Source organism: Mytilus edulis, chromosome 7, assembly GCF_963676685.1.
Source record: "Mytilus edulis chromosome 7, xbMytEdul2.2, whole genome shotgun sequence".
Lineage (NCBI taxonomy): Eukaryota > Metazoa > Mollusca > Bivalvia > Mytilida > Mytilidae > Mytilus > Mytilus edulis.
The window spans coordinates 53528101-53550122 of NC_092350.1; the positions used below are offsets into that span (position 1 = coordinate 53528101).

At 31.2% G+C, this 22022-nt stretch overlaps 1 protein-coding gene across 2 annotated transcripts in view; it reads right to left on the reverse strand.

The window, feature by feature from the left end:
- Positions 1–9304: 9304 nt before the first annotated feature.
- LOC139481778 (short-chain collagen C4-like) overlaps positions 9305–22022 on the reverse strand; it is an 84107-nt gene continuing 71389 nt past the window's right edge. Inside the window, exons 2-5 of one of the 2 annotated variants that reach the window (XM_071265279.1) lie at positions 16871–17056; positions 15480–15542; positions 14626–14862; positions 9305–9566 (exon numbers count right to left, since the gene is read on the reverse strand). In XM_071265279.1, coding sequence (XP_071121380.1) covers positions 9328–9566; positions 14626–14862; positions 15480–15542; positions 16871–17056 — 725 coding nt within the window. In that variant the 3' untranslated portion in view covers positions 9305–9327. The remainder of the gene's footprint in view (positions 9567–14625; positions 14863–15479; positions 15543–16870; positions 17057–22022) is intronic. The other variant, XM_071265280.1, reaches the window with a different exon arrangement.

A 22022-nucleotide genomic window follows, 5' to 3' on the forward strand; every position in this document is an offset into this window, starting at 1 on the left:
TTCCGTCAATGCTTTACATCCCAATGAAGCATTCAATTCTTAAATAGTAATGAGGATAAGGTTTCATGAAATAAATGCGATCTTAAGGATACGTTTACTGCATGCTGTACAAGTGTAATTTTCTTTAAAAAAAAAGCATGTCTCGCCTCAGCGAACATTTATTTTTTTTTTTGGGGGGGGGGTCATACAGCTCACGACTTACTTTTCATCAGTTTGAATATGCCTTGGGTATTAGATAATTATAGATATTAAGAATGATCAAGATCATAGACCTACTGTACTCTTACTATCTATGCTCAACCTACATGTACCTGTAAGATATGGTATGAATGTTTTTACTGAACGAAAGAGGCGAAAGAGGATTGGGGCATGGTGACGTAACAATCACATGCCAATGTGTCTGCTATTATACACAATTGGAGACTTATTTTACCACTACATATCTAGTATGAGGATATTGGATGTCACATAGCTGCAAAGTTTTCAGTATCCAGTTAGAAATAAATGCAAAGAGAGATAATACGTGTATGATGAATCTAGTTCTAATGTAATATCTACTGGTACTATTTTATTTATATACAAAAATTATATGTAAACATGTATTTCTTTCCGGTTGGTTCACGTTTGTTTCTGAATAAATCATGCATTATGTTTCTTTATTGTAGATCCAAGTTTATCTATATATGGATGTGTATCTATAAATTTTAGATATATAATCAAATGTTATTTTGTTGTGATTTTTTCCCCTTTTTATGCTTTTTACCATCAAATGCTAGGCCTTTTAATTCTTGAAAATGCATCTATCAATATAAAAGTTATTGCTTTGTCATAAGTTTTACAAAGTTTGTGGTTATACTGTCAAATATATGGATAGATTTGCAATTCTTATATAATTAATTATATGCATAATTATGCAAACAAAGCCATGAGAGTCAGGTTATACCAAGTTACCTTTTTTTTAAAGAACTAAGGTAAGATAAATTGAATGTTTATCTTCAAATCAAATATCTGAACAGTATGAATGTTTATTTTTTTAGAAAAAAAGAATTATTAAATATACCAGAAATTAAGCTTCAGCAAATAACATTCAAGTTAATTCTGATTATCGTTCTTAGACCGATGCTCCTACTAGAGTGAACAACACATTCTATTGAAATATTCTTCATTTACAAGATCAGTTTTATACGATATAGTTACGAATCACATTCTTTATAACCGAATAAACTGTAAATGTTTATTTCGACATGTAAGAAGTAAAATCAAAAATACTGAACTCCGAGGAAATTCAAAACGGAAAGTCCCTATTCCAATGGCAAAATCAAACGACAAAACACACTAAACGAATGGACAACAACTGTCATATAAAAAATAGTCAAAATATGGTTACAGCAGTCATCACTGTGTTTCAATCTTAAAACAAACGAAAAAGCACAAACAAGCACAAAAAGCATCTTTCAAATAAAAAAAAACCACGTTCGTTGTAAAATACATTAGTTATTTTCCTTAGTATTCGTCTGTTGGGTTTTGCAAAATGGATTTATTACAAGAAAGCATTCTGACAATTGGTTGTTGATTAATTCTGTCAGAAATTTCACTTGTAATTCGGTATAAGTTTCGCTCATTGATGAAGGTCGTGTGGTGGCCTATAGTTGCTAACGTCTTTGTTATTAGGTCTCTGGTGGAGACTTCAGTTTGTCTCACTGGCAATCATACAACATATGCTTATTTTTATTTTGTTCATGTCTTTGTTCTTTGGTCTTAATGGGTAGTTGCCTCATTGACAACCATTGCACATCTTTTCATTCTTAATCATTATTTGTTTCATATGGTTTTATAGAATCGCAGAATGAGTGAATTCTTCCTTAACATTTTTTATCTTTGTTAAAACATACCAAATTTTACACCAACTCAGCGCATGCATCATACTATAATAGTTCGCTTACTGAGGTACAAATGAACTATTGGCTAATTGGATTTAATCTAACTTTTTTGCCACTATTTAATACTTTTCAATCGACAACATAGGATGAAAAATACATATAGGCAAATAGGAACACGTCCTACAAGACTTGTTTTTAAAGCAATACAAGAATGTTTATGATGCCCTCTGATCTGGTATGATTTTTAAAATAAGTAACAGGACAGTTGAGATACAAACAATGAAGAAAAGACATCAAGGATTTAAATAAGGTTAGTGTTGTTCAGGTTTTAGGTTTTAGTGTTATATGGACACTTTTTTCCCCTTCTTCATGTATCGTTTACACTGTTGTCTTTAGCTGTATGATCTTCAACTTATTTATTGCATTGCCCCCTTGGTGCATGTTTATTGATAAATGACCTTAACTATTTTGAAACTTCAAAATATTAGTTATATAGTAACGTATTCACATCCCAATCAACAACTATTGCTGCTATAGTTGTATTCAGATTGGCATAAATTGAACTTTGTCTGGCTGGCTTACCATACGCAACTTTTAGAAATAATGTAAATGAAAATAAATCCTAGCAATTATATTAAAATGAACGAAAGAAAGCCATATGTGAAAACAAAATCATTATTATTAAAATAATTTGGAGCTGGCCTAGTGTACGAATATGTATTTTTTTGTTTTGCTCAGAGCCCGTTTGAATCGGGCTATCAAAGCAATGATAAGATCAGACATTGATATCTTATCACAAAAGGACAAAAAGAAATGTAATGAATATGATTTGATAGTCCCCTTTTAACAATTTTAAATAAGTATTTCCTTAATTAAATGTTGTTCCAAGTTTAATTTTATCTAGACACGGTAAAATACGAAGTACATGTAGCTTATTTATTAATTTACTACAAAAGTATGCACATTTCATGTGAAATTATAAATTTGATGAATACTAATTTCTTCGATGTTTTTTCAATACCATTTTTAAACATACATGTGTCTTTGAAAGTGATAATTTTTTATTTAAAACTTGATCAGGAGTTGCTTCAGTGGGGAAAAGTTCACCTCCCACATCACCCTATGAAATTTGAATTTGGAAAGAAGAAAAAAAGAGGAGAAAAAAGGTATACGAGAGCCGGCAGTATCCCCTTTCACTTTTATTATATAGCTCGCAGGAATCCACTGAGTCCACTCAGGTTAATATTTTGCAACTACATTGGCATTATTTTTTAACTACTTACCTAATTCTTAAAACAGAACTCGAAGTATACAGGAACATTCACTTTTTAAACTTAGTTCTTAAAAGATTTCATTGTTTTGGAAATACTTTTCATTTGTATTTCGTTATCGAGCTAGAACTTTCTAGTAACATTTTTATTTTTAACTTAACTTTTGAAATACTAATATACTTCTTAAGGATGTATTCTTCTGACATTTCAGTCTCATTCAGTCTCGTTGAAATCTCGTTCTCGAATTATTTCTAAAATATGTGTGAAAAATATCAATGAATTTGAAAAATGTTATAATCAAACTTAATTCTGTGAAAAAATTGGGTATTTCCAATGAGTATCTTTTGAGTAATCAATTTTTCAAATTTTATTGCCAACCAAGTCAGTCTTTTTAGCCAAAATTATGAGAAAATAGGTGAGGGATACAAAAAATATTTTTTTCCAGAAACATGTACATCCCACATCCCTTTTTTCTTTTCAAATTTCTTAGATATGTATTTTTTCAATCATTTATGACAAAGAAGTTGAATAAATATGCAATTTGTACTTAAAAAGGAGAAAAATCACAAATTGACAAAATTGACAACATGGTAAATTTGACACCAAAAAAATATCAAAATATGATAAAACATTCTTATATTAACACCTACCTATAGTTTTTTTAATTCAAATTTATTCAGTTTGTATCCCTTCATCTTTATTGAAGGTATAACAAAATGTTTAATTGTGGAAATGTGATTTTTTTCATGATTATAGCCCCAAAAAAGGTAAAAATTGATGACAAAGGGCCGTAGCAAATAAAGTAGTGCACCACCATATGATTTTTTTCTTCATCAATTATTTTATTACAGTAATATAAACTCTACCAAAAACAGGTTTAGAAAAAAACTTAATTCTAGAAAATTTTTGCTCCTCAGAGGTGTACATCCTTAATATCATTTTCATTTGAATGTGCATTAATTTTGTAAAATATTGTTGAGTTCCATTGATTCATGTCTCTCTTTTGTGAAAATCTGATATCAGGTATCTCGATATAGTGTCGAAGTACTGGCTATTACACGTTCAAGGAGAAGCTGTCATCGACCCCACCAGTTACACACATATAACTACTACCACTGTCGATATCCTTGATTTTGGAGTGTGATAAAGACATCGTGAAGTGTTCTCTTCTATTGTGATTATTGGCACTCTTATCTTACATACTGGTCTTCAAATATAACTGAAATGCAACTACCTTGTAATAGTTATGTTGTAACGTTGAGATTGGGATATGGAAAATCGAACGTATATAACGTACAATTTTAATGATGCAAAATTAACATACTTTTAATTCTACGAGTTTTTAAAAAACTTCATGTAGATTATAAGTATATTGTTTCATCAACAAAAATCTCAATCAATCAATATTAACAGTATTGCTTTTCTATAATGTCACATTGGAATCTAAATATTTGTAGTTAAGAATGAACAAAGAAACGGAAAATATAATAGCTTAATAATACCTCTTGGTTTTTTAGTCAATGTCCTGAAATTCGCCGAGTCTTCAATCTCCGGTTCACATTGATTTCCCAGCAAACAGTTATTACTGTCTTCGTTATAACTTGCAGAACAACAGTTATATTCGGAAATGCAATAAAGCGGCACAAGTTATGATTGAACAATCTACTAAACCTGTTTGATGTGAAAGTATAATTTACTTCATCTCAATACTTAATATTGCTTGCTTATATGGTTCATTGGAAGCAACTATCAAAGGTAATGTAGATGTTAACATATGCATGCAATTACATATAATTTTCCAACGTTGTAGTATCATATCGGATATTGAACTGTAATGTTATTCCTTTGGTATGTATTGAATTGTTGCCATACAGAATATGTGTTCGATATCTATTCATTGCGTTTCATTGATAAATCAAAACACAGAATATTTTAATAAACGAGTACAGCTTTTAAATAATTTTTTTTAGAATTCGACACATATTTCTGGACACAAACAATAGCCATGATGGGGATCAAATGAATGAATATCAATAAAAGGGTATCATACAATAAGGAAAAATAATAAATAGCCAATCTTTCAAATTTAACCATTGCCTATAGCCGTGCTCTAAAGCATTTGTGAGGGTTCGACAATAAAGTCCTTAGAAAATGATTTTGAAATCATACAAAAGAATGAAAATAAACATTACGTTTTATGTTAATTTGCAGGCATCATTTGGATACATTATGACATGGATCTTATTGCCAGGAAAAAAGGAGATACTGGTAAAATTACCGGAGATAATTCCGTACAAAGTTACCAATATAATGATTATATTAACAATTTATAAACACATTTGAGATTGGGCTACATATTATTATGTATTAATTATGAATAAGATAGAACTTTAACGATACAAAACACAAAGACATGCATATATCAGTACACGCTATGTTGGTGGAGAAGTAGTGTGAACAATTATACTAGTTTGAATTATCCAATGTGCACAAAGTATACCTTCAATGTTCAAGAGATTTTAAAAATTATCTCGTTTCGTTTGTTAAGATTTATACATAACGCTTGAATCTAAACGGTTAAAAACCCAAATCATTGAAAGGATATGCCAAATATGAATTAGTATATCTGTACATGTGAGTCAATAAAAAAAAAATGAACATATCAATAAAAATAAATGTCAAGACATGCCATCTTCTTGCCATTTAATAGCTTCAGTGGACGGTGCACAAGTCAAGCAAAAAAGAATAAAAAGCAAAGGGAAGTACTTCAGAAAAACGGAATTTTGTATTATTTTAAGTAGAAATATTCAAATTGACAAACCTGTGGTAAACATTATCATTCAGTGGCGCTTCGTTGTTGAAGATTATCGAAGTTCAGCAAGTCATTGTCTTACTCAATAAAATCAGTTCGAATATAACTAATCTGTAGGAATCACTGTATAAAAGTGGCACTTACCTATAGCATCCACGTATTCTAACATCAATCCGAATTCCGATAGCAAACAATCTTATTCGGAAGACTCCGTATACATACTGCTAGTACTTTCTTGTAATTATATTACAAAATATTGATCACATAATGCTAGTATTACATGACTTGCAATTGTTTTACATCAATCTGACACTAATATAAATCTGCTTTATTTTTGTGCATTTTATAAGCTATTTTTGGTTTGCTTGAAAATATTTCGTTGCAAACATCATCCTGTCTAAGTAGATCCCAATGTTTGCTATTGGATTTTTTTAATTTATGAATGCTTGGATATAATCAAATATAGCAGATCTATTGACAACGACAAAATTAAAATAATTAATAGGTAAATCCATGATGATAACGGGCCTACAATGCTTGAACCCATTCAAATGTATTTTACATTTATCATTAGCATATAATACAAAACCATCTGATTGCATATATATCTATAATACTAAAATAACGAGGTCCAATATGTCAGCCGTCATCACGTAAAAACGACGAATCAAAGAATACAAATTTATACATAATAACTAATATAGTACAAAGGTGTAGATTAACAATTACACCACTCCAGGCCCCTTTGTTTTCCACGTAATTAATATTGCCAATAATTAAGAAGATCTGGGTCGAGTCCGATACCGATACCAATAGTATATTCACCTGTTACCTATTACCTTATATCTACGTTCCGCATCTGACAGGCGCACCACCAAACGGTGTATTTAGGATTATGCTATATACAGGGGTCATAATCACTACTAAATTCAATCAATTTCAAATTGTAATCTATTGTAGTATTTTAATCAGTAAGACTTTCTGAGATAACAATACGAATACTAAAAATCTGGACTAAAAATAAGGCGTATAGGTACAGTTTTCAATTTGTTAGCGGGCATGACGTAAAACAGCGAATCAAAGAATTCAACTTTATTTATAACTAATATAGGACACTGCTGTTGATTAAAAAATACTTCATTCCAGGACCTTTTGTTTTCCAAATAATTAATATTACCAATAATTGATAAGTTCCAGTTCGACGGGTTCAAACAGAAAGATTTGAAAGCAGAGACAACTGTGTATCTTATAATCGGCATGACTTTATCAGATGAAAATACTAATACTAAAATAAGGCTTGCGCATAGTTATATACTTTAATTCAGTCACGGACCTGCAAAATCACGGGTGTGTTCTAGTAATAGATAAACCCACAGTGATTCCATAGTCGATAGTTTTACATGTATTAAGCACCTAAATTGTTTTCTTAGTTTACATACATTTAATTTTGATTGACATTCAAGAGGGTGGTAAAGGGTTATTTTCGTGCAACGTGCTCTGCCATTTTTATTTCACTTGCAGCCGTGGAAAAGGTTCGTTATTCACCGCGTGTTTCATGAAATCAGTCAAAATATCAACTAAAATTAACAAAGACCCATCGAAAAAACATTTGATACAAAAATTTAACAATACTTTTAGATATTTGGATGATATGTTGGCTCTCAATAATGACGACTTCCGTATGTATACTAAAGAAGTTTATCCTGTTGAACTTATTTTAAATTAAGCTAATACTAACAATGACCACTGCCCTTTCCTCAATCTTGATATCTATATCATTAACGGGAAGCTTAATACACAAATTTATAATAAAAGAGATGATTTTTCCTTTCCTATCGTTAATTATCCATTTTTAGATGGTGACGTACCCTTGTCACCATCTTATGGTGTTAGTATATCTCAACTTGTACGCTTCGCTCGTGTATGTATCAAAGTATTATATTTTAGCGAGAGAAATGTATGTATTACTAAAAAATTATTACACCAGTGTTTTCGATATCACAAACTAGTCAAAACATTTACTTAATTTTATCACCGGTATAAGAAAATAATTCGTAAATATAACTCAACATGCAGACATCTTATACGTTCAGGTATTGCACATCCAATCTTTTATGGTAATATTCTTTACAAAGCACAAAAATGTCAGTATTCACCTCAAAAGCTTACAAAACCTTTAAACAGACTTATTAAGAAGGGATATAGTTACGATACTGTTGTCAGGTCATTAAAGATTGCATATTTTGGCTTTAATATTGATTCCCTTATAGGGTCTTTGCATCGGAACTAAACACATTTTAGTTTAAAAAAAAACAGTTATTGGCATGACACGGGTTATGTTCTTCTCATATATTTTATGATAGTATGATACTAAATCCCTAACGGGAGGAATTGTGCCTGATATTCATATGATGAAGACATAATCTTTCAATCAGTTTAATTGAGGTCTGGAGCTGGCATGTCAGTTTACTGCTAGTAGTCTGTTGTTGTTTATGTATTATTGTCATTTTATTTATTTTCTTTTGTTACATCTTTTGACATCGGACTCGGACTTCTCTTGAACTGAATTTAAATGTGCGTATTGTTATGCGTTTACTTTTCTACATTGGCTAGAGGTATAGGGGTAGGGTTGAGATCTGATAAACATGTTTAACCCCGCCGCAATTTTGCGCCTGTCCCAGGTCAGGAGCCTCTGACCTTTGTTAGCCTTGTATGATTTTTTTTTAGTTTCTTGTGTATAATTCGGAGTTTAGTATGACGTCCATTATCACTGTACTAGTATACATATTTTTAGGGGTCAGCTGAAGGACACTTCGTGTAATGGCAATTTTAATTCGCGTTCTTCAGTGCAGATACCCTGATCCTTTTACGCCCTTATTCAATTGTTAAAGTCAGACTTCTGGCAAAATTACAGAACTGACAATTTAAAAGTGAAAAAATTTATAGTCAATAGTCAAATGAACATGCCTGCCATCAAAATGCTTGAAGGTCAAACATAAGTTCCTTTAGAAAAGTTTTGTAGGCAACCTTGGGAACGATATAACTCTAGAGTCGAGTGTAGGCGTTCAAATGATTAATTAAATGACTTATTTTAGGTTTGACCTTCGGTAATACGGGTTCACTCGAGTGTTTCTGCTGATGAGATACTGTAGAAAGGGTCAACATGAGTGAGAAATAAAAATACCAATAAAGGATACAACTGTACAAGTGTTTATATTTTTTGGCTCATTCGACCGAAATGCCAAAAACAGATGATAAGTCAGAACAATTAGTCATTTAAAAGGCAACTTAAAATATTAAGACATGATTATATTTTTTATATAATGAAACTAAGACATGAAGAGATTTTATTTGCTTTAATACATTATTTTGTACAAACAACGCATCGAACATCTGTAGCATCTTTGTATGGAGGACACCTCAAACTGCCACATTTGGTTCTGATTCCATAAAGTAAAGCCTCGTTTTCATTACTTGTTTTATTATCGAGAGGTTCGGCATCTTTGTCAACACATAAATAATCCTTACTGCTGTGATTCTTATGATCCGTCATTAGAAAACCACTGTACTCGGATGTCCAGCCTTTGTAGCATGTTTTTCTACCTTTAAAGAGAACAATTGTGTTTGGTATAAGTTCGTTATTGTCATATATGTTTGTATCTAATTGTTCAAACATTGCCAAACTGAAAAAACTCATAGATGAAACTAAGGAAGTACTTTATATTACAGATATTTAAAATAAAATAATGTTAATAATCAATGTTGTTGGAGTTTCAACTTTATATGCTACTCGTCGTCGCTACAGTGACTTGTTTTTAATTTTGTTTTCTTTAGTTCTGATCTGTCAACTAAGGTATTTTTATCGTTTTTTATGCCCCACCTCGGGCATAACGTTTTTTTCTGTCTGTGCATTGTTCCTCCATTATGCATGATAATGTTTTGATAATGGGTGATTTAAACTTCAATATGCTTGATGACAATAAAAGCTCAACTTTAAATGATTCTTGTGATATTTTCGGTGTCTTCTCATTTATCCAACTTTTTAAAATAAGGTATTCTCATTTAGCCAACTTTTTATTTTTGTTAATTATTGTGTTGTTTGTTTAGTAATAGTAAGGTCTCTTTCTAAAATTTGACAGTAAATTTGTTCCTGTATGTTTTTATACTATTTAAAATATATATATAAAATAGGCATACATAAAATGTAAACTATTTTTAAATAAAATTTAGTATATTTTAAATAATAAATAAATGTTTCATCATTCATACAGAAGAACCCCACAAATCAGTAATATATGTTCATTTTAGGTTCTGTGTTAATTTACATTTATACTAGTAACATGTATATTTGGTATAGCATTTTTACTTCACAATCTGGATAGCCTTTGGTAGTATCATATTGTTTCAATATCCATTAGTAAGCAACTAAGTCACATCATCGGACCTACATTTTGCCAGCAAGTTCAATCACCATATTTATTCATGTACCATATATACCACCTATCAGATCTAGACAGTGACATGATTGCTTTAATTTAGCACTGTTGTACAATAAAGTCAATTTTCCATATGCAATCAACGTATATCACTACACTGATGCAGTATCCCACCTACTTAAACTAGGATGAAGATCTACTGAACATTCATTTAGTGTGTGCTATGGATCTTTCTGTGCTATGTTTTTTAACCCTTGTGCTTTGCTTTTGTTTATATATATATAAAAAAAAAATTATTAGGATTATATATTATGTGAATTTTGTTCTGTTTAGTCTTTGTGTAGTAAAACGTATTCAACTTATATTTTGTCTTATTTGGATCATTTGGTCAGAACCGAAAAAAAAAAATGAACGAAGAGGATCTATTACACAAAAAAAGCTCCATCTTATTGACAAATCTCTTCATGAATAAAAGTGCAACTGATATTTTTCTATCCAATTCACATTTTAATTAACGGTTAAAAAACTTAAAAATACGTTCAAATGATTTACATTACATTAACTAAATGTCAGCTGCACATTTTAACATGCTATGCTAAATAATACTACAGAAAATGTAATCCAGGTATAATTTTCAGTCTTATTTTTCACCTGTCATTCAACCCAAACTCTAATTGAAAAACCCTTTGTTCTTGATTACCTTTGATCTCGTCTATCCAATTATTTTTTTTACCTGTATTACCTATAATTTTAAAAAAGTTGGATAAATGAGAATGAACCATATTTTCTGTATTAAAAACATTATTAATAAAGCAACATGTTATAATAGAAATTCGAAACCAACTCTTCTTGATGTAATTTTAACTAATCAAGAAAATAAATGTGGTAAAAGATGTAATTTTGGATGTGGCTTAAGTGATGTTCACAACCTGATTGGGGTTCAAATAAAATGTGAACGACCTAATATCAAACCAAAATACAGAAAATGTAGAAGTTTTAAAATTTTTGATGTAAATGATTTTTTATCTGATTTGAATGAGTTAAATTGGGATGTTGACCCTCATAATAACATAAATACTGAGTATGAAAACTTCAACAAGAAGTTTATTGAAACAGCAAATACAAATGCACCCTTTAAAGAAAGAAAAATACTATCTAAACAGATACCATACATGAACAAACAGTTAAAATCTGCGATTTATAAAAAGAAAATGCTGTACAACAAATTTCAAAAAATGAATAACAGCAAGACATGGGATGCATACAAAACACAAAGAAATTTAGTCACTAAACTTAAAAAACAATCCATAAATAGATACTTCATAGAACGCTGCACAGGTGGTCCTAAGTCGAAAGATTTCTGGCCAACAGTTAAGCCATTCCTTACAAACAAAGGATGCACTAGCCAAAAAGAAACCATACTGCAGGAAAACAACAAAATCATCACGAACCAACAAGAAATATCTGAAATTTTTTATGACTTTTTTGTTAATGTTGCAAACAACATTGGTGACAACAACATACAGGTGAATGACAAACACCCAAGTATAGAAGCTATAAGTAATAAATACTTCAACGGGTCAACATCAAATAAACTTATTTTTCAGCCTATAAATGAGGAATTTGTTTCTAAAAGAATTGGTAAAATAAATGTTAAAAAGGCTACTGGTATAGATGGCATATCACCAAAAATTTTACACGCTGCTAAACCTGTAGTGATTAAACCTATCACACAGCTTGTAAATTTATCATTATCCACTTCCATTTTTCCAGACTCATTAAAAATTGCCCAAGTGGCACCTGTTCACAAAAAAAACAGTGTTCTTGAAAAGGGTAATTATAGACCAGTTAGTGTTTTACCTGCTATATCTAAAATTTTTGAAACAGCCATAGAAAATCAACTTACTAAATACTTTGATGATATTTTCGACCATTTTCTTGCGGCATTTCGAGCTGGTTATGGCTGCCAGTCAACATTACTCAAAATTTTGGAAGATTGGAAAAAGGCACTGGATAACAATAAATATTTAGCGGCTATATTAATGGACCTAAGTAAAGCCTTTGACTGTCTCCCACATGATTTACTTCTTTTGAAATTGGAAAAATATGGCCTTAGTCCATCTGCTCTGGAATTACTCAAAAGCTATCTGACTGCAAGAAAACAGTGTGTAAAAATAGGCCAGAGTATCAGTCAAATGCAAGATATATATAAAGGTGTTCCTCAGGGATCTATACTAGGCCCTGTATTATTTAATGTTTTCATAAATGATATTTTTCTTTTTGTCAAACACTGTGATTTATACAACTATGCTGATGATAACACCCTCTCAAAAACAGGTACTACTTTGGAATCAGTCATTAAACCCTTAGAGGAAGATAGTAATTCCCTAATCTCATGGTTCTCTTTCAACAAAATGCAGGCAAACCCAGAAAAAATCCAGGCAATTTCCATAGGTAAAAAAACACACACTCAAAATATTACTTTCAACCTAAATGGATTCGACATAAAATGTGATGACGAAGTGAAACAAACTGGATTTCAACACTCAAATATTTGCAAAAAAGCTGCACGACAACTAAACGTTCTAAAAAGAATTGGCACTCATCTCACCAGACTCAAAACTTACAATATACCACTCATTTATCATGTCAAACCTCAGCTATTGTCCTCTTACATGGCACTTCTGCAGTGAACAAAACACAAAGAAAATAGAAAAAATACAAGAAAGAGCACTCAGATTTATTTATGACGATTACACAAATTCTTACTATACACTTCTTGAACAATCTAAGCTACCAGCACTAAAAATCAGAAGATTGAGAACCCTGGCATTAGAGACATATAAAATAATAAATAAATCAAGTCCAGAATTCCTACATAATTTAGTAAATATTAAAGAAAATTCATTTAACTTCAGGTACAAAGGCATAGCAGATATACCACGGCCAAAAACAACAAGGTATGGTAAGAAAAGCTTTAGTTATGAGGCAGCAAAACTCTGGAACTCCTTGCCAAATGAGGCAAGGAGCTTATCAACTTTTGGCCAGTTTAAAAATTTTATCTCCACCTGGTGTTTTTCAGAAAAATGTACATGCAGTTCTTGTAAATAATGTACTTACTTGCTGCCCCATAACTTGATCTCGAAGCCTGCTGTTTGTTTTTTTTTTATGTTTTATCTTTTTGCAGTTATTTTTATTTTTTATTTAGCCATTTATTTCTTTTGCTTATGCATTACCTTTGATATAGCTGCATGCAGTCTTTTGTTTGTGCTTAATGTGTTTAAGTTTGCATGTGCTACTCTTATATAAATACTATGTGCTACTATATATGTGTTGATATTAGACATTTGTTTTAATATATCTTGCTTAGCTTTTATTCTGCATGTGCTATCTATGTATTAATATATATATGTGATGTCTGTATGTTTGTGTTGTATGTGTATCTGATGTCATTACATGTATGTTTTGTTTATTAATATCAGTCGGTTAAAGAGCTCTCAAGAGCTCATGTTCTTTGTTATTATGTATATATGCAACCCGACTTTAAATAAAGATTACTTTACTTTACTTTACTTTATTATGTTGTCCGTTAGTCTATCTCGTCTGCATCGCTTCAGGTTACAGATTTTTGTCAAGGCAGTTTTGATTAATTAAGTCCAATCAACTTGAAGCTAATTACACAAGTTTCCCTTTTGTCTTCTTTTTTCTTTTCATATTCTTGTCTTTCAGTTTTGCTTATGTGTTTTGTCTATATGCTTCCAATTTAACGATCCACTAACCATAGATAATAATAGAACGAGTTGGGCATCCGTGTACTATGGACACACTCGTGTTATTCGATTTTTTTTAATTACTTGTTCAAACATATTCATAACAATTGTCGAAGATTATATGACCAGTATGTTGTTCTCATAATGACTTTCTCGATTCATTTTCACCAAACACTTTATCAATGTGCTTGCGCATAATTCTTTTGTCAGAGTTTTTGTTCCTTTTGTTGTATTTCTTTCGTTTTGTTTGTTTGTTTTGTGTTTTAGTGGTGTGCAATTTTCTTTCTAGGAGCATTTAAGAACTTAACCCTACACTTAAAATTATCTCTAAATCTAAAAACTATCAAAAAGAAAAGAAACAAACACAATAAAACAAAATGATGCACAACAAAACGAAATAGACAGGAAATAAAAATATAATACGACAAAACTGCAAATTAAATAATCCAACTATACCTGGAATCATCAGATGCACAGATCTTCTTCTTTGGAAACAAACAGCACATGGCACTTCTTTCTGTTGCATATCCGCTTTCATTCCTGATGGTGTGTATGATGAACCAATCTCATATTCCGAACCAAATAATTGGGCATTGTCATCTTTCTGTGACTCTCCATTTTCCGGATCATTTGGTAGACATAGATAGTTGACACCTCCAGCTTTGCTTCCATGATTATTTCCTCCAACCTGTCCTACGTTACAGAAATGTGTTCCATTTTTCATTATGAAAAGTATTGTACAAAACATCGAAATAAATCAGTACTATTGTAGTGTAACATTGACATTAATTTTATATTAGTAAAGACTTGGTGAACGGTAGAAAAAGGGGGATAACAATAAGCAACGCAAACGTTTTGTAAATTATGTAGTGGGGGTAAAAAGCTTATAGATTGAGTACATATATAACTCTTTCCAAACATTTTTAATAACACAAATTCATACACTATCATTTATTTTTTCACATAAGATATACCGTTTGCAATCTTACTTTCAAGGCCAGAGTGATCCCTTCCTCATAAAAAAAACGAAATCAAAATGGTCATGCTTACATATATAATCTACAGCTTGACTTTTTAAGAATCAAAACGAGTGAGTGTACGTCAATCTTGAAAAATTTTCGAACTAAGTTTGTTACATATATTTATTGTCTCGATTTTTTTTACACAAATCATGGCTAGTTGAAATATAATCTTGATACTTTTGGCAGCCCAACTTTCCCAATATAATAAAAAAAAAAGCAGATCTTAACGAAGTGGAAAGAGGTCCTGTATCAGAACTGTGTATTATGTATTTATGTTCTATTGCTTACCTGTATAAACCATATCTACTCCTTTCGGACATCCCTTTTTTCCCCAACGTACATATGTTACACCTACAAATGTTCGTAAATAAACACTAAATTTTATCATCGGCATAAGGAAATAATTCGTAAATATAACTCAACATGCAGACATCTTATACGTTCAGGTATTGCACATCCAATCTTTTATGGTAATATTCTTTACAAAGCACAACAATGTCAGTATTTACCTCAAAAGCTTACAAAACCTTTAAACAGACTTATTAAGAAGGAATATAGTTATGATACTGTTGTCATGTCTTTAAAGATTGCATGTTTTGGCTTTAATATTGATTCACTTATAGGGTCTTTGCGACGGAACTAAACACATCTATTTAAAAAACAGTTGTTGGCATGACACGGGTTATGTTTTTCTCATATATTTTATAATAGTATGATACCAAACCCCTAACGGGAGGGATTGTGCCTGATATTCATATGATGAAGACATAATATTTCAATATGTTTAATTGAGGTCTGAAGCTGGCATGTCAGTTAACTGCTAGTAGTCTGTTGTTGTTTATGTATTATTGTCATTTTATTTATTTTCTTTTGTTACATCTTCTGACATTGGACTCGGACTTCTCTTTTAGTTTCTTGTGTATAATTCGGAGTTGTGTACTAGTATACATATTTTTTAAGGTACCAGCTGAAGGAAGCCTACGGGTGCGGGAGTTTCTCGCTACATTGAAAACCCATTGGTGGACTTCGGCTGTTGTCTGCTCTATGGTCGGGTTGTTGTCGCTTTGACACATTCCCCATTTCCTTTCTCAATTTTATTAGTAATAGTGAGGTGTGTTGATTTGCAAAATGTATCATTAATTTCGCCTCTAAATTCAAAATAACGTGCTTATGATACATTATGCTGATGTGATTTAATTGAAATTATTTAAATTTGGAAATGCATGCACAACCAGATTCAAAAAGCACGAATACAACTTTTTTGGTGATTTCTTCATGTACTTTTTATGTCTCCCCTCCTCTCACAAGCAAAGCGGATATTCAAAAAAATATATGTTTGGCAGGAATTGGTGTCGATGGGTGATCTTTGATTGTAAATTGCTCCTTTCCTTTTTTAATTTTTCACATAAAATTAAATCTGTTTTGTTCAGCTGCATTATTTCATCATTTAAAAAAAGTATGTTTTATTATTGAAAAGATGCAATATCTTTTGTGTATTTTTTTCTTAATTTTGACATTCATTTTATGCTTCAAACTTTTGTATAAAATTGTGTATACGTTGTTTTCTTGTTGTTTTCATTCTTTTGTTCTTGCTTTGTCTTGTATTGTATTGTTTTGTTTTATTTTCCTTTTTTAGATCTATTTTCTTGACACAAGTTATACATATTAAACATTCATGCCTGAAGCAACCGGCTTTCCTGTTGAAATGCCTTCCTCTTTTCTAGTTGTACGAAGATAATGCTTGAAGTTCATTAGAAAAGACTGGTCAGATGCCGATAAGTCATAATCTTTACAATCATGACATTGCACAAGGACCAAGCTTGTTGTTACAACAACTACCAAAGCTGACAGGAACATGCTAACTGCTACAAAAAATATAAACACGATGCATAAGACATTCTTAAATATCTGTCAATTCAACACTATAGAAAAGACCTTTACGTCTCAATGGTTGGTAAGGGAAGCATGATTCATCATTCTGTTTATGTAGTAATGCGTACATTTAACCAAAATGTTCAATTGAATGAGAAAAGACACATTTGCATAGTTCATTGCTTATTGTTTTTTTTTTTTTTTTTTTTTTTTTTAGTATAAGTAGGGCAATATTTTAAAATTACACAAAAGGGAGGATTTTATATTTTGAGACTGTCTCATTTTCTCAAGAGTAGATTTTTTAAAGAAAATTGCAAAAAACTAAAATTTTACCTCAAAATTTTATAACTTTATCAATATTCAAAAACTTACCAATTTTTTCTTTATTCTTCTATATTTCTTCTTTCTGAACATTGATGAAAAAGAACAAAAGCTCAGGCAAAAATATCTCTGCACTTGTTTAACTATATATCAAGGACAAGAGATAATCCCAAATGAGCAATCATTTTTATTCTGCTGTACAATCTTCATCAGTCCTGAAGCAAAAAATAAAATTTTAGCTTAAATCAGTAAGTAATGTAAAGGAGAGCTAAAATTTTAGCTGGTTCTTTTTCAGACCAAAAGCTAAAATTTTAGCATCCACAACTTAGATAAAATTTTAGCTTTGCAGAAAATTGATAAAATTTTAGCAAACATGTATACAAAGATAAAATTTTAGCATTTGAAAAAACATTATATTGCAAAGAAAAATAGACTTTAGCGTAGTTACATGTATTTTAACACCGCAGATGGCATTACCCCTGTTAACCTTAAGTTTAATTGATTGTTGGTTGTTTAATGTTCAGTGGCAACTAATTCATGCACTTTCAAGACAAGAACAAATAAATAGACAACAGGTAGGTCCTGTAATAGGACTTGATGAGGAGGAAATTTGGACTATCACCATGATCACTGGCTGGTAAATTGGATAGCCCATATGATCAGAAATTTGACCTTTCAAAAATCCACCTATGGACTGATCAGACATAAACAGTAATAAATGCTGAACAATTTCTCATGGTTATCATGGTTATTGGTAAAATACAAACAAGTGGTTATATGGGACTCTGGGCATAGGATCAAATACTGACTCAGAGAAATTAACAGAAATAAATGCTGAACAATTCCTCAGTCATGTCATGATTATTGGTATGAACAAATAAGTGCCTTAGTGTATGAGAAACTGGAGATAGCATTATATACTGATCCAGAGACAGTAATCATGGTAAAAATGCTGAACAATTACTCATGGTTGTTGGTATGAACAAACACTACTGGACTAAATGCTGAACAATTCCTCATGATTATTGGTATGAACAAACAAGTGGCCATATGAGTAATTGGACATCAGGTCATATACTTACTCACTGACATAAACAGTAACAAATAAACAAGAGGCTCTCAAGAGCCTGAATCGCTCACCTGAATTTTTTTGGTTTAATCTCTCATCAATGATTATTTTGGCTTTTCAATTTATTTAAATGTTCTTTGAATCGTCCTATTTTCTTCAAAAGCAAAAAAAAATCATTTTCTCCTATGTTCTATTTTAGCCATAGGAGCTATGTTTCTTGACATACAAGGAAATGAAATATAAAATTTATACTAGATACTCTGAAACTCTGAAACTCATTTAGCCTAAGTTTGGCTGAAATTGATACAGCAGTTTCATAAGAGAAGATTTTTTTAAAGTAAGTCAACATGATGAACAAATTGTGAAAAAAGTCTTTAAACGGCAATAACTCCTAAAGAGGTCAATTGACAATTTTGGTCAAATTGACTTATTTGTAGATCTTACTTTGCTGATCATATTTGCTGTTTACAGTTTATCTTTATCTATAATAATATTCAAGATAATGACCAAAAACTGCAAAATTTCCTTAAAATTACCAATTAAGTGGCAGCAACCCAACAATTGGATGTTTGATTCATCTGAAAATTTCAGGGCTGATAGATATTGACCTAATGAACATTTTTACTCCATGTCAGATTTGCTCTTAATGCTTTCGTTTTTGAGATATAAGCCAAAAACTGCATTTGACCTCTATGTTCTATTTTAAGTAACGGCGGCCATGTTTTTTGACGGATCAAAAATCAAAGCACACACTTTGTGCAGGATAATCTAAGGAACAACCATGCTAAGTTTTAACCAAATCCATTCAGTAGTTTCAGAGGAGAAGATTTTTTAAAGTTAGCAAATATGATGAACAAATTGTGAAAAATTGTCATTAAAGGACAATAACCTTAAGGGGTCAATTGACAATTTTGGTCATATTAACTTATTTGTAGATCTTACTTTGCTGATCTTTTTTGCTGTTTACAGTTTATCTTTATCTATAATAATATTCAAGATAATGACCAAAAACTGCAAAATTTCCTTAAAATTACCAATTAAGTGGCAGCAACCCAACAATGGTTTGTTTGATTCATCTGAAAATTTCAGGGCTGATAGATCTTGACCTAATGAACATTTTTACTCCATGTCAGATTTGCTCTAAATGCTTTCGTTTTTGAGATATAAGCCAAAAACTGCATTTGACCCCTATGTTCTATTTTAAGTAACGGCGGCCATGTTTTTTGACGGATCAAAAATCAAAGCACACACTTTGTGCAGGATAATCTAAGGAACAATCATGCTAAGTTTTAACCAAATCCATTCAGTAGTTTCAGAGGAGAAGATTTTTTAAAGTTAGCAAATATGATGAACAAATTGTGAAAAATTGTCATTAAAGGACAAAAACCCCTTAAGGGGTCAATTGACAATTTTGGTCAGTTTAACTTATTTGTAGATTTTACTTTGCTGATCTTTTTTGCTGTTTACAGTTTATCTTTATCTATAATAATATTCAAGATAATGACCAAAAACTGCAAAATTTCCTTAAAATTACCAATTAAGTGGCAGCAACCCAACAATGGTTTGTTTGATTGATTCATCTGAAAATTTCAGGGCTGATAGATCTTGACCTAATGAACATTTATACTCCATGTCAGATTTGCTCTAAATGCTTTCGTTTTTGAGATATAAGCCAAAAACTGCATTTGACCCCTATGTTCTATTTTAAGTAATGGCGGCCATGTTTTTTGACGGATCAAAAATCAAAGCACACACTTTGTGCAGGATAATCTAAGGAACAATCATGCTAAGTTTTAACCAAATCCATTCAGTAGTTTCAGAGGAGAAGATTTTTTAAAGTTAGCAAATATGATGAACAAATTGTGAAAAATTGTCATTAAAGGACAAAAACCCCTTAAGGGGTCAATTGACAATTTTGGTCATATTAACTTATTTGTAGATTTTACTTTGCTGATCTTTTTTGCTGTTTACAGTTTATCTTTATCTATAATAATATTCAAGATAATGACCAAAAACTGCAAAATTTCCTTAAAATTACCAATTAAGTGGCAGCAACCCAACAATGGTTTGTTTGATTCATCTGATAATTTCAGGGCTGATAGATCTTGACCTAATGAACATTTTAACCCCATGTCAGATTTGCTCTAAATGCTTTCGTTTTTGAGATATAAGCCAAAAACTGCATTTGACCCCTATGTTCTATTTTAAGTAACGGCGGCCATGTTTTTTGACGGATCAAAAATCGAAGCGCACATTTTGTGCAGGATATACTAAGGAACAATCATGTTAAGTTTCATTCAAATCCATTCAGTAGTTTCAGAGGAGAAGATGTTTGAAAAATTGTTAACGACGACGACGACGTCGACGACGACGACGTCGACGACGACGACGACGACGGACGCCAAGTGATGAGAAAAGCTCACATGGCCTTTTAGGCCAGGTGAGCTAAAAAGGGGGGTCCACTCCACAAGCGTCTGTGAGTTCACACGGACATATAATGTGAATTGAATGGGCATTCAAATGTGAATTGACGACGTCAAACGCTTTCACACAGACATCAAAGCGAATTCAATGCACATTGAAAATATTGAAATGTTAATCATTTTCTAATGCGCATTCGATAATGAGAATTAATTTGCATTACATGTGAACAAGGCATAAGTTCCAAGTGTACAATAAACTCCATTTGAACAGGTGAATTATGGTGTTCATAACTCAGACACAAGGAGGTTATGAACAAATGTAATAAACATTTTACATGTATAAACTACGTATTTATTCCATGGATAACAAATGCACATATTACATGTAAATGATGTATTATGATTTTATTTTATCATGTCACACATAAATTACTTTTGGCATTTAGGGTAAATTTTCAATGTTTGTATCATCAGTGTCCCGATATTTCTGTGTCTGTTCTTATGAACAATGAACAATATAGTTTCTCATTTGTAATTCTTAGCAATTAATAAATTCATAAATTAGTTAATGAAATTCAGGAAAGTTTCAATTGTGTCATTTTAACATCAAAAGTTGTTTAAATTGCCTGAAATCTTTTAAAACAAGAGTGGACACGCATAATATAATTTATGTTGAAAGTATAAAAAAGAGTTTATACCACAAGCATTACATTAAATAAGCTGTACATGAGATGAAGGTGAACTAAACCCTTTCAGACAGAAATGTAGTTTATAGACTCATTCCATACAACAAAAGTTTTCCTATTGTTAAAAGTATCTCGAATTAACCTCATTAAAAAATAAACTTGACAAATGAACCATGAAAATTAGGTTTAGATCAACTAACACCTACTTAACAGACATACACACCTTTACAATTATTGCCTTAACCAAATATAGTTCTACTATCCCTATAGTATCTGAAAAAAGACCAAATCATTGATGATTTAACATTGACCAATGAACCATGAAAATGAGGTCAAGGTCAGATGATTATTGCCAGACAGAATTGTACACCTTACAAACATTCCACAAACCAAATATAATAGACTTGATGCTTATAGTATCTGAGAAATAGACCAAATCACAAACTTTAACTTTGACCAA